The sequence below is a fragment of the Bufo bufo genome, chromosome 2 (genome assembly GCF_905171765.1).
Source record: "Bufo bufo chromosome 2, aBufBuf1.1, whole genome shotgun sequence".
Taxonomy (NCBI): Eukaryota; Metazoa; Chordata; class Amphibia; order Anura; family Bufonidae; genus Bufo; species Bufo bufo.
This window is the reverse complement of record NC_053390.1, coordinates 503,951,845-503,966,711: the sequence shown is the minus strand read 5'-3', so window position 1 is coordinate 503,966,711 and position 14,867 is coordinate 503,951,845. Positions and strand designations below refer to the sequence as shown.

Genomic DNA, 14,867 nt, shown 5'->3' with positions numbered 1-14,867 from the left:
TTTTTATTAGTGAATTGTAATCATTATAAGCTAAAAATCTTTTTTTTAATTGGTCTTTATTAAAATATGGAATCCTTTTTTTCTGTACATATCTGAGATGCTCTTGTAGCAGCCTGTGGATTTTCTATCTTTTCTATGAGTTGGGCAGCTGACGGGCTCCTTATCTCTGCTCTCTGACATTATAAGCACTCAAGTGTTTATGACCTCTTAGTAATTTACAATAGGATGCACACAGCCTGAAAAACAGTTAACTCTTTGTGACAGAACGGCTCTAATATTTTTAATAGAGACCAATTGAAAAAAAGATTTTTAGCCCCAAATTAGTAAAATGCAATCATAAGATTAGTAAATCTGCCTTATCTGTAAAACATTTTACTTTTTACAATGGCTCAGCCAGTCATCTACCTAAAGGAGTTCTGTTTTATATTGCTAGAACTTTAGGCTAGAACTTCCCCTATTAAACCACATGAAGTTATTCTTTTCTATATGGATTGTGAACCTGTAAATTTCTAAGAAATAAATGATTTGGAATAAAGTAGGAAGTATTCATGATATATACCAGTTTATCCTGCACAAAGAATTAGGGAATGTATACGTTTTTTTCACTAAAATTCACCAGTACAAATGTTCACGTCATTGAGGCTTAGTTGGGTGTCATTTTCTTTTGAGCTTTCTGAGCTGTGAGGTACATAAGCTTTCATTTTCTCAAAGAAATGAGTACTAGTGTCTGTTTCATTTATGGGAGTAATAGGAGCAGCTTGCTTCCTGTATTCAAACTGTAGATCGATCTCCACTTCTGTATCCATGTCAGTCATTTCAAGCTCATTATGTAATAGCTCCTTGGTGCTAACCAGATCCAGCATCTCAGTTTCCTTCACAGTTGTCTCAATAGCTTCCCTCTTCAAACTGGTCTTGATTATCAATGGTTCTGTATTTTTTTCTTCAAAGCAGGAGTGTACAAGATGTGGGGGGCTCACAATCTACAAGTACATTAATAAAATCATATGAGTGTCATGTTTCCACAAATTACAGTAATATTATGTTATACTAATTATTTCTGAACATTGTTCTACAAACAATAAAAACAATGGTGGAAATGTATCATGTCCTGTACGCCAAGTTTTTGACACAAAAGGGTAAATTTATCAAGACCTGCATTTTACACGCCGGTCTTAATGTCTCCCCCTCTTGCATCAGAAGCGCCACTCTTATTAAGAGGCACATGCCTCTTCATGTTTGTCACTTTTTGTGTTCTTACTAGTTATGGCTAATTATGGAGGATGGTTATAGAAAAAGTGAAGTAGGTGCAGTGTCCCACTCAGTGATGGTTGTGGGCACTTCAACATTTTGTATATGCCTATCTAATGTATTTCTGTGTAAACTGTAAAATCCTTATAACAGGCTGTTTTAGAGGAGTGTGTAATTATATTTATTTGCCCCTAGGTCGCGCTGGCACCACTTATATATAGCTGAGGGTGTGTCTAGGGGGGTAGAACAAGAGAGAACAGGAGAGTAGAGGAAAGGAAGTTAATGGAGGAGCAGAAGAGGCCAAGTCCACAATGTAGCTGCTATTTTAGCCGATTGGCTCTGGCCAGGCTAAGGGAGTATAGAGAACAGTATTACAGCAGCACAGAACAGACCAGTGAGTCTACGTCTGGATAAAGAGAAAGTCTAGTGGAGGTTAGAGCTAAATTAGCCAATGGACTTCACAAGCACCAGTGACCAGGAGGAACCTAAAAGTACCTGGACACAGCCGGATGATTAATGTGCAAAATTATCCTTTACCACATGCCTCTATGGACATAGTGGACCGTAATTCTTCAGTGAGCATCCTTTCCAAAGAATGGAGCAGAAGACTGATGCCTGCCATTAGGGAGCCGCCCTGTGGATTACTACTGACTAGTAAGAGATATTATATTCAGTACCTGAGTGCTAGAGTGTGGACAAGGTATAGACAGATATAGAAAGAAGGAAAACCCAAGTAAAAATTGCCAAGCCTGTTACAAGGATTACAGCTAAACCAGTATCTGCTTCATATCTTTATGCCATATAAATGAACTGTACTGACTACCTGGAGACAAGTGATTTAAGTAAATGTTCAACTGTTTTACTACAACCGACTCCTCATATTTTCCACCACCAACCTTTCCACCTAACGGTGCTGGCGTCACAAACACCAGGGACCCTGCCTCCAAGGCACCTAAAACCAATTCCACCAAGGGCACCTCAACCACCCTCTGGCTGGGAATCCCTGGACAAACAGAGTGTACCCTGAAGGAACTGGTGCTGTCCTTCCCTTCATTGCACGCCGGCCCATGGAGGCTCTGCTAACAGTGAGTAAAATAACTACTACCTCCATCGGCCCACCATGCCTCACGTGTTGCCCCTGCGGACCCGGTCGCTGCATAGGCAAATAGGTGTTAAATGTGTCCAAGTCTGCTTAGTGTTTAAAAAGTAGGTAACAATAGTTACTAGGGCTGCTAGTTATAGGATATACATAGTAGAAACCAGTTAAAAGTTTTATTTGAATTGGTTTTGATGATTGATATAGTTGTAAAAGATTTAAGATACTGTGTAACAATTACCTGCCCCAGGGCAAAGATGCAGTGTGGCACCAACCCCCCTGCCCCAAACACACACATTCTTGCCTATAACTTACTAGAACTCCTCCCCCTCCCTCCGTGAAATATAACGTAATATAAACAGCACTACACCCCTCATTTATAGTATCACTATACTGCACACCTACCAGAGCACTGTTTTATGATATACCATACACATATACATAGTTTACATTGCTAACACATGCACACATACACACATATAAGGTAGGTATGTTAAGTGTATCTGAAGAACGCAATCACATCCAAAGTGCATTTGAACTGGTCTATAATAAATCTTTTCTTCTGTCAGAATTAATTAGAGTTGCTGTTTGACAATTTTACTGTTGTTGCAACACTCCAAGAGCAGCCTTGAATTCTCAAATTAGTGAGAAACTAGCAGCTCTTCTGATCCAAGTTTTTTTTAAAAGACTTTGATTATTGTGGCATATCTCAACAACATCAGACAAGCACTGTTCTTACCACAATATATCAAAAGCCTCTCTGCCACATAAAAAGACATACTGTAAGTATTATAATTTGCACATGGTAGTTTGGGGCCCTGTTACAGATTTTGAATTGAGGTCTAGATAAACTTTTGATGGCGAAACTCTTTTAGGAGATGTCACCAGGAAATTCACTGTTAAACCAAGTACAAGGCTTTGTAGGGCTAGTTTAGCTGAATCTTTCACAAGAAGTACTTTTAATCCATATGCAAATGAGCAGTTAGGTGCACCAAGGGTGGGTCCAAGCCAATGTGTGCACCCTTGCTCCTCCACCTTCTTTTACCAGCTCTTCCCTTTCCTACTTGATTGATTGACAGGACCAGGTTCCTGTATAGTCATCTCGCCTAGCCCTGTCAATCAAAGAGAGGGAGAGGCTGACATATCAAGCAGGAGAAGCAGGGTGCACAGAGTAGCTTGGGCCCATCTTCAGCGCATCTAACTGCTTATTTGCATATGGGTTAAAAGTACTTTTACTCCAGAATGAAGCAACAGATCACTAAATGGAAGGTACCATTACACTTATCCCAGCTAGCCCTACTATGCATTATATCTGATATAGCAGTGAATTTCCTGGTGACAGATTCCCTTTAAACAGTACATTCAGTAGATAAACACATACAGGGGCGGATTGGGGACTGGAAAAAAAAAAACTAAAAGTAGCCCCATGTTGTAGATGGGTACAAAATGACAGAAGATGGGACAAAACAAGTAGGCAGGGACAACAGAAGTAGGCAGGGCCTGCAATACCGTAGTGCAGCACAGAATACTGTCCCAGCAGAACCAAATACCACAGGGCAGCACAAAGTACTGCCGCCCCAACCACAGCATTCAACTGTATCACTGTCATGAGGACGGTAATATAGTTGAGTTCAAGAAGGGCACCTGAGACCGTTGAGCATCACATCATTATGTACCTGGCCTGCGGCCATCAAGATGGCTTGAGTGGCCCCTGGACATTGGCCCCCCGGGAAATTTCCCTGTAGGATCTATGGCCAATCCATCCCTGAACACATATCAAACCATAGCAATTATGGCACTATTGAATAAACTGAGATATATTGATGGACCCTTGGTAGACATTATCAAACGTGTTCATAACTCATAAGCAAACAACAAAGAATGTTGTGCTCATTAAAAGGTTTTCTTTATTAGTAAATCTAATTGCATAATGCAGGTTTGGGATGTGGCAATAAAAGCATGGGCCATTTTGCATTAGTCACACTTCATCTGGCCTTCCATGGATGGAAGATGGAAGGCGAAATGATATGTACAGTAGGTAATGCAAAACTTCCATTGCCTTCCCTGACACATCCCCAACCTGCCTTATGCAATTAGATTTTCTAATAAAGAAACCTTTTCATGAGCAAGGCAGCATTCTTTGTTTTTTTGCCATTTGAATACACTTATCTTGGACTGCTGAGCACCACTGTGAATAAGGTAACAGATGCAGAGGACATATGAAATATTTACTTATGTGAGAACTGGTAAGAGCTCTGTTCTCTGTATATTGTGTGGATCATAACTCATAAGCTTCTTCAATAGATCAGTCTATAAATTATAGATAAATTATAGAATGTTGCTGGTGTTAAATTGGTATTGCTTATAGATTAGGAATGGAAGGTACAGAAAACTATTAGCAGAAGACATTAGCTGACAATGATCACATTATTTGACACGAAAACAATGGGGTTGGCAGCTCTTGTGGTGGAACTATAAAGTTACAGGTGGATGGTGACAATAGCACTAAGGCAGGTGGGGCAAATGACAATTCTTTACTGAATACCAGTGTAACAGAACAAATAGTGTGACATGTACAACCAACACAAATCGTAATTGTCTCTTTGTCTATTTGTGCCCCATGTACTGAGGAACCATCCTTTTACCAGGAGGAACTAAATTGCTTAGTTCAAATTCCCATGGGAACGAAGAAACTAACTGTACCCCTACAGGAAGTAAAGGCAGCAACCATCTTAGCAAAGGGAGTGCAGAGCTATAATAGCCCTGCAAAAGTTAGCCCTGCAGTTCCAATTTCCACCACTGGAGGTCACCAGAGAATCACAGATAAAAGCTGTACTGGAATTACAGCTGCAAAGAGTACTGTAGCCAGCAATGACAGCAATGAGAATTTCATATCTCAGAATCCAGTTGCTGCAAAAGAGGCCATGGGTTCCAACCAGGCCTGAAGTTCTTCAGTAAAGCTGGAAGACCTAGGAGTCTGACAAGGTTCAGGAGGGTGAGATACCTGAGACTGGTCCCTGTTTGTCTGTTTTAATGTTTGGGCCCTATAGAGCCACCCTCCTGCCTCTTACCTACAAAAGGGACTCCCTTAATCTATTTCAAGTTGGCAGTTATTCCATCTTATTTTCTTAGGTTAAGTTGGAACCCTGCCCACTGTAAGAAGCATCTGTTACCATGGCAATGACATTTTATTACCTCATGTGGACTGTTTGCAATTGAACTTTGTGGAGGACATACCTGTGTTTTCAAGCTCATGTCACTATTAACCACCCACGGGCCGGGGGCCTTACCTATATTTTTGCACTATTTTTTTTTGGTTTCTAAAACGTTACAAGCCACGAACCCAAGGAATAGAATCAAACGATTACCAGAGCTCTTTGTAATCCCACCTGTGATTCTGGGACTCTAGGCAGTTAGAGCTGCAAGTTGGGGGTCTTCTATTGCAATGTTTTTATGTTTTTACAACGTTCAAGCACTTTTTGTCCATTGTGTGGACTCTTTTGGTCAGAGCAACAATCTGTTCCATTCAGGCACTTTACACTGGACTTTGCACAAATGCCAATACTTAGCCAGCTAGATAGCTGTCATTTTTAAATTGTTGACAGAAGGCCTGCCTCTGAGGACTCAAGTACTAAAATGGTCATTACACCATGTGATTGTTCAGTGAGATAAAAGGCGCCTAAAAAAAGGTGTTTTAAATATGCCCTTAACCATTTCTCTTCACAGGTTTGCAAGAGTGCTAGGAGGGACCACCACTTAGAGTCACAAGCAGTATCAGTTCTTTAGCACTTGTCAGAGTTGCCAACTGTTTAAGAACATATAAGATAGAGAAAATGGTGGATCTGCATTTGAGCAATTTCAGGCCTTGTTGCACAGGAAGGGAATACAGTATGAAGCCACCCTTCTACTTGCGGATTACATTGCTGAGTGAGAGAATTACAGAGTGAAGACACCATCACCCTTCCAGTATTGCTAGAGCTCAGCAAACACAAAAGGGAGTTGGCAATGCTAGTTTTATGCACCTGTTATTATACCCTCTGATAAGCGGAGAGGTATGGGTAGACATAGAGAAAAAGAGAAAATTCATTTAGCCAGACCATAGCTAGTTACCTGGTACGAATCTGGGAAAGATAGATAGTGAAAAAATGGAACAACTGAGAGTAGCAAAGCAAAGAGAAGTAACATTTGCACTAAACCTAAAAAGGGGAACCATGCACAATCCTCCAAGCACAAGCCGAGGGCGGCTTGGGTTTTAAGTAAGGGGGTATGTGTCACCGCCAGTTCTGTGAGAAGGTCTGGCAGACGTCCTTCTCTACCACTTGCATGACGTTCTTTGTTTTGGTTTCACTTTGTCATCTCCTTTCCTTCTCCCAGGTGTCACCTATTTAGACTAATCGTCTCCCTTTATATTCCCTCCCATACTGCCTCACTTTGCAGTTTATACTACTTCCTGGATGAAGTGTTCACTGCTGGAGGCTGCTGCTGCTGTTTGCTCAGATAAGTCTTTTCATGTATTGTGTTTCCTTGCTGGCTTGATTCTAGGTGACCCTAACTCCATCTGTATTAAGTGCAGGGAGCCGGTGGTCGTGTCCCCTCACTATTATAGGGTTTTCAGGTGTCACACAGTATTAGGTACGTGGGCATGCAATCGTCTACCATTGAGACCCTTGCATGGGCATAGCAGTCAGGGAGAGCTCTTAGGGTTTTATAGGGCTCACCTATATGCTCCTTAGTTTGGGATCAAGCCAGTCGGACGTTTATTCATAAGTTCCAGCTATCTGCATCATTATAAACCGCCGTAACAGTCTTAAGCATGGATCCGGTTTCAGCCTTGATTGACCGCATGCAAGGTCTTTTGCTGGAGGTAGCAGATCTCCGTAAAACTGTGTCTCAGTTTCAGGTGACCTGTTCTGCTGGCGTTCGTGGAGTTTGTTCCGAGCCTAAGATCTCGCTTCCGGATACGTTCTCCGGGGGTAGTGAGAATTTTGTTCGCTTTAGAGAGGCTTGCAAACTCCATTTTCACCTACTTCCCCATTCCTCTGGTGATGAGGAGCAGAGGGTGGGGATCATCATCTCGCTGCTCAGGGATAACGCTCAGTCTTGGGCCTTTCCGCTGCCAGTGGGGGCACGGCCCTCCGATCGGTGGATGAATTTTTTGTAGCCCTGGGGCAGATATATGATGACCCGGATCGTATTGCTCTGGCTGAATCTAAACTGCGTCTTTTATGCCAGGGTAAACAGTCCGCAGAGATATATTGTTCTGAATTTCGGAGATGGACAGCTGATACTGGTTGGAATGATGCTGCACTCCGAAGTCAATTTTGCCATGGTCTTTCGGAAAGATTGAAAGATGCATTTGCTTTCCATGAGAGACCAGCCTCGTTAGAATCTGCCATGTCTCTAGCTGTTCGTATTGACAAGCGTCTTAGAGAGAGAGAGGAGACTACTTCTTCCTGTCATATTCAGCCCAAGGACAGTGGGGCTGTCTCATTCAGTGTGTAGGGGTCTCAGTCTCTCTCAATCCCTTCTGAGGAGGAGGCCATGCAGCTGGGTTTGCTTGCCTCTGATAGTAGAGGATTCAGCTCTCAGAGGAGGGTTTGTTTCTGTTGTGGGGGTATAAATCATTTGACTAATGTTTGCCCCTCTAGGAGATTCATGGAGTTTTCTGAGGGTAATAAAAAAATAAATAAAAAAAACTCTAAAAACTTTCCATTTGCTACTATTGGCAAGGTTGATGCGGAAATTGAAGGTTTGCCGTTTTCTTGTAGTTCCCGTTTTCTCCTACCTGCCAGGGTGGCGCTAGACAGCAAGAACATTGTTTGTGAGATTTTTGTAGATAGTGGAGCAGCTGTCAATCTCATTGATAATCAATTTGCAGTAACGCATGGTTTCCAGGTATGCACTTTGGAAAAGGATATACCTGCTTTTGCTATCGATTCCGCACCAATTTTTCAAAAATCGTTGAAGGGGATAGTTCACAATATCTGTTTGACTGTGGGTAACGCTCATGGTGAGGATATGTCTTGTTTCGTCCTAAGCGGATTATCTACTCCTCTAGTGTTGGGGCTACCCTGGCTCACTAAACATAACCCCACCATTGATTGGCAAGCAAGGAAAATAAATGGTTGGAGTGAGTTTTGCAGAGAGAATTGCCTCACGGCGTCTCTTTCAGAGGTTTCTACCAAGACTGTACCATGTTTTCTCTCTGAATTTTCGGATGTGTTTTCTGAGAGTGGTGTCCTGGAGTTGCCCCCTCACCGGGAATACGAGTGCCCTATTAATCTCATCCCAGGCGCCATGCTGCCAAAATCACGATTATACAATCTCTCCCAACCTGAGAGAGTCGCTATGCGTACCTATATCTCTGAGAGCCTGAGAAAGGGACACATCCGACCCTCGAAGTCACCTGTTGCCGCTGTTTTGTTTTTTTTTGTTAAGAAAAAAGATGGTTCTTTAAGACCTTGTTTGGATTTCAGGGAGCTGAACCGTATCACAATTCGTGACCCATATCCGCTTCCTCTGATCCCGGACCTGTTTAACCAGATTGTTGAGGCTAAAGTTTTTTCTAAGTTGGATTTAAGAGGGGCATACAACCTAGTCAGGGTCAGGGAAGGGGAGGAATGGAAGACGGCCTTCAATACCCCCTGAGGGTCATTTCGAGAATTTGGTTATGCCCTTTGGTTTGATGAATGCTCTGGCCGTATTCCAACATTTTGTGAACAGCATTTTTTATCTTTTAATGGGGAAATTTGTTCTGGTGTATCAAGATGACATTTAGATTTTTTTCTCCTGATTTCAAGACTCATCGGGACCACCTACGTCAGGTCTTGCTGATTCTGCGGGAGAATAAATTGTACGCTAAACTGGAAAAATGTGTGTTTGCAGTTCCGGAGATTCAATTTCTGGGTTTTCTTCTCTCCGCTTCTGGTTTTCGCATGGACCCTGAGAAGGTCCGCGCTGTGCTTAATTGGGAGCTTCCTGAGAATCAGAAGGCGCTGATGCGGTTTTTGGGTTTTGCCAATTATTACAGATAGTTAATTTTGAATTATTCCTCTGTTGTTAAGCCACTCATTGATATGACTAAAAAGGGGGTCGATTTTTCCTCGTAATCAGTAGATGCGCTTAAAGCCTTTCTAGTATCAAAGAGAGTTTTGCTTCCGCTCCCATTTTGGTACAACCTGATGTCTCTCTACCTTTTATTGTTGAGGTGGACGCTTCTGAGGTGGGTCTGCATGCGGTCTTATCTCAGGGTCCCTCTCCTGCCAAATGGCAACTGTGTGCCTTTTTCTCAAGAAAACTCTCCTACGATGTGGGAGATAGGGAGTTGTTGGCCATCAAATTAGCTTTTGAGGAATGGCGCCATTGGTTAGAGGGAGCCAGACACCCTATTACCGTGTTTACCGACCATAAGAATCTGGCCTACTTGGAATCGACCAAGCGTCTGAACCCGAGACAGGCCAGATGGTCTTTGTTCTTTTCTAGGTTTAATTTTGTTGTCATGTTCCGCCCAGGGGTTAAAAATGTGAAGGCGGATGCCCTGTCACGTTGTTTTCCGGGAGGGGGGAACTTTGAAGACCCGGGTCCAATTTAGGCTGAAGGGGTGGTCGTCTCTGCTCTTTATCCTGATTTGGAGGCAGAGGTTCAGGCAGCCCAGGCAGAGGCTCCTGATCTTTGTCCTCCTGGGAGGTTGTTTGTGCCTCTCGCTTTACGACACAAGGTTTTTAAGGAGCACCACAATACTGCCCTTGCTGGGCACTCGGGGCCACAGTGGATCTCATTGCTCAGAGATTCTGGTGGCCGGCTCTTCCTAAGACGGTTGAGGGTTTTGTGGCAGCCTGCGAGACCTGCGCTCGTGCAAAGGTCCGTCATTCACGGCCATCGGGTTCTCTCCTCCCATTACCCATTCCTTCCCGTCCTTGGACGCATCTGTCCATGGACTTCATTACAGACGTGCCTCGTTCCTTGGCGAAGACTGTAATTCTGGTGATAGTTTTAACAAAATGGCGCATTTCATTCCCTTTCCTGGGTTACCCAATGCTAAGACGTTGGCGCAAGCGTTTGTTGATCACATTGTTAAATTGCATGGCATTCCTTCAGACATCGTTTCTTATAGGGGCACGTAATTTTTTTCCAGATTCTGGAAAGCCTTTTGTTCTCGCTTGGGGATTCGGTTGTCGTTCTCTTCTGCTTTTCACCCGCAGTCGAATGGTCAGACGGAAAGCGTCAATCAGAATCTGGAGACATATCTGCACTGTTTTGTGGCGGAGAATCAGGAGGATTGGTATTCTTTTTTGTCCCTTGCTCAGTTTGCTTTAAATAACCGTCGCCAGGAGTCCTCTGATAAGTCACCATTTTTTGGTGCATATGGGTTTCATCCGCAGTTTGGGACATTCTCTGGAGAGGGGTCTTCTGGTTTACCTGATGAGGAGAGATTTTCCTCGTCTTTGTCATTTATTTGGCAAAAGATTCAGGGTAATCTGAATAGGATGAGTGAGAGATATAAGCGTGTGGCGGATAAGAGACGTGTGCCTGGTCAGGACCTGAATGTGGGTGATCTGGTGTGGTTGTCTACAAAGAATATCAAACTGAAGGTTCCCTCCTGGAAGTTGGGTCCTAAGTTTATTGGGCCTTACAAGATCTTGTCCGTCATCAATCCCGTTGCTTTCTGTCTTGATCTTCCTCAGACTTGGAAGATCCATAATGTTTTTCACAGGTCCCTATTAAAACCTTATGTCCAACCCACTGTACCCTCCTCTTTGCCTCCTCCTCCGATTGTTGTTGATGGTAATCTTGAATTTCAGGTCTCTAGGATTGCGGATTCTCGCATTATCCGCGATTCTCTCCAGTACCTCGTTCATTGGGAGCGTTATGGTCCTGAGGAGAGGATTTGGGTCCCTGTGGCGGACATTAAGGCCACTCGTCTCATCAGGGCTTTCCATAGGTCTCATTCTGAGAAGGTGGGCTCTGAGTGTCCGGAGTCCACCCGTAGAGGGAGGGGTACTGTCACCGCCAGTTCTGTGAGAAGGTCTGGCAGACGTCCTTCTCTACCTCTTGCATGACGTTTTTTGTTTTGTTTCACTTTGTCATCTCCTTTCCTTCTCCCAGGTGTCACCTATTTAGACTAATTGTCTCCCTTTATATTCCCTCCCATACTGCCTCACTTTGCGGTTTATACTACTTCCTGGATGAAGTGTTCACTGCTGGAGGCTGCTGCTGCTGTTTGCTCAGATAAGTCTTTTCATGTATTGTGTTTCCTTGCTGGCTTGATTCTAGGTGACCCTGACTCCATCCGTATTAAGTGCAGGGAGCTGGTGGTCGTGTCCCCTCACTATTATAGGGTTTTCAGGTGTCACACAGTCTTAGGTACGTGGGCATGCAATCGTCTACCATTGAGACCCTTGCATGGGCATAGCAGTCAGGGAGAGCTCTTAGGGTTTTATAGGGCTCACCTATATGCTCCTTAGTTTGGGATCAAGCCAGTCGGACGTTTATTCATGAGTTCCAGCTATCTGCAACATCATCTGTGACAGTATGTAGTGGCCCAGAGTGACACTACCACTTCTACATTCCTATTGCTAACCTGTTTTTTGCCATTGTATTAGTTTGCACCACAAACTGTGCCACCACCAGCAAAGTGTAATTTTGTTATATGCAAAAACTGTTATGTTCATGTATTGTGCCTGTATTGTCCAGCAAGAGGCAGTGTATCTGGAAGAGAATACCTTTAGATAGAATGGAATTTACTATTCCAGTGTCCCCCCTTTTGGGCAGAAGTGGGCTAATACTGCTTCCCACCAAGGGAGGGTTGCAGGAAGCTATAGTTATTTGAAGGAGACCAGACAACATGGCACAGTGAGGGGGGCCTTCTCTCCTCCTGCAGCAGGAGTCTTCCATGGGAAGCAGCTTCCAAAGCACAAGTATTGCAAAGGGGTCAACATCCAAAGGCACCCCACTCAACGGTATAAGAACCTCTACATAGTCCAGAAACCAGACTGAAGCCAGAGAATAGCACAGCAGAGACAGAAAAATCAAAGTATTCAAGTTTACCTGCCAGTTAACCCGAAGCCAAGAGAAAGATCAAATATTGTTTGGATGACACATATATTGCAAGTTTATTCAAGTAAAAACTGTTAAACTTCACCAAGTCTGGACTCTACTTACTCCACCAACTACAACTCCTTTGTTGCTATGGAGCCTAGCCCCGGGAAGCGACAATATCCAGGTAGAAGCACCATGACACATAACTATCAGGCCACATTACCACTCCACATTCCTAAACAATGGGACTAAATTTCTCCTGGGGAGCAGCCCATCGTATGTGCATAACACACATACAAATATAAAAATGTAAGATCCAGCTCAATCTTGTAGCAAAGAGGAAAACTTTATTGAAGCGATAAAAACTTCCAATACAGGATAGTCTCGTCTACAATTTTTTAGACCATGTTTTTTTTGGTCATTACTCATGACAAGGGAGACCCTCAACTGACTGCACACTATAAGTTCACCGAACACCTTATTCAATGTTTCCCGTAATCAGTGAGCCCAGAGTGCAATCAGGAACACGTTTCACATTTCAAAAAGTTACAACATTACTGAAATCAAAAACAAAAAAATATGTGTGTACAAATATAAAAAAAGGTGGCATACAATGGCCTATGACATAAATTTAAAAGGTCAAAAGTGGGGGTCCTATCTTAATACTGCAGAATACGATCGTGCCTTTTATTAAGACCTATTGGATGGCGAGCATCAAGCTGAAAAATCCAGAAAGCTTCTGTGTTGAGTAGCTTTCTCCTATGATCACCACCTCTAACAGGAATTGTAACCCTTTCAATACCTTGCACCCGCAGTTTCAACGTGTCACCACAATGTGCAACCGCAAAATGTAAACTGGCAGCAGACACATTGCGGTTTTTATAGTGCGGGACATCAGAGATATGCTTGTAGATTCTGGTCTTGATAGGGTTAGTTGTACATCCAACATACTGCAATTCACATGATTCTCAGGTAATTAAATATACAGCAAATTTTGTATTACATTTTACATAAGATTTGATTTCATATTCTTTCTTATTGGCGGTCGATTCAAAAAACCTGCCTACTTTGGTGTGATCACAGCAAATACATTTGCCGTGTCCACATCGATAACTGCCTTTATTAAAATCCATGTTGGCTTAGAAATTTTTGTTTCCTGAAATAAACTATGACTTAAGATACGTATGATACGCTCCCCCCTTATCCGCCTCCTAATAACCAGATCCTGTCTGCTTTTTAAATCTTGCAACGCTTTAAACTCACCTCGGGTCATATTTTTACATCTTTTTATCGTTATTTCAGCTTGAGGAGTACTAGCTGCCTTCCCAATATTAGATATAACTCTATCATACAAAACACAAAGCTCCCTTTCTACAAGTTCTTGATAGCGGTCTAAATCAGGGGATCTGGACTGCAAAGGGTAAAAATCCCTATTTGAATTTGTAAACGATACAGATATATTAACCAGCTCTAGATCCTGCTGCTGTGTCCGCATTTCAGCAAAGTACATGTATGAATCAAATCAGTCTCAGATGTCAGAGAATTCACCACATCGATTCGTGTTGAAACCTCAGAGATTTCTCCTTGAAAATGTTTTTTAAGAGTAAAACTATGTGTCAATCTATTAACATCTAAGATTTCCAGTCTGAAATGGCCAGAATCCTGTCTTTTGGCTTGGACCTGGGTATCTTTAATAACAAGGAAGTGGAATATATTTCCATCCTGTTATTTCAATTTTTCACGCGTTGCCAAAAATACACAAGGGCTTTTTTCCGCCCCCTCTAAGACCCATTGTGGCAGGAATAGGGTCTTTCTCTGAGAGACTCTCGGAGTGGGTTGATTCACTCCTCCAGCCACTTATTCCTTTGATTCCAGGTTTTCTTAAGGATACTAGATCAGTATTGCAGGCTTTTTCAGAGTTCAAATGGAGAAAAGAATATACATAGATCACTGCAGAGGTGGTGTCATTATACACCAACATTCCGCATGATCTCGCTTTAAAATCACTCTTTTTGAATGCGTATAGTGATTATACAGGAGCTCTCCGGGAATACATTGAATTAGTGGTTGATTTCCTCCTCAGGCACAACTTCTTTATGTTCAATAATGTTCAATAATGATTTTTATTTACAGGTGTCTGGTGTGTCGATGGGGGCTAGGTTCTCTCCCTCCATAGCCAATATTCTCATGGCATGGTGGGAGAGATACTTTCTCCTCATCGACACACACCCTTTTCATCACCAGATACAGTGGTATGGCCGCTACATCGATGACCTGCTGTTTGTTTGGTATGGTGGTGTGGTGGCCATACTGCTGTTCAAGGTGGCCATACCGCTGTTCAAGGATTATCTCAATTTATGTTTGGGCTCTATTTCTTTTAGTGTTCATCATGATGTTGTGAGTGTTTCTTTTTTGGATTTGTGCCTGAGGGGGGATGTGCAGTCACTGATAGCCGGACCCCTGCTGCATGCGTCGGCATCAGTGA

At 42.9% G+C, this 14,867-nt stretch overlaps 1 protein-coding gene across 2 annotated transcripts in view; it reads right to left on the bottom strand.

Moving 5' to 3' along the window:
• Positions 1–311: 311 nt before the first annotated feature.
• Positions 312–14,867, bottom strand: part of IL12RB1 (interleukin 12 receptor subunit beta 1) — a 403,260-nt gene continuing 388,704 nt past the window's right edge. For both annotated transcript variants that reach the window (XM_040417823.1, XM_040417824.1), the window contains one exon: positions 312–980. In XM_040417823.1, the coding sequence (XP_040273757.1) occupies positions 606–980 (375 nt within the window). In that variant the 3' untranslated portion in view covers positions 312–605. The remainder of the gene's footprint in view (positions 981–14,867) is intronic.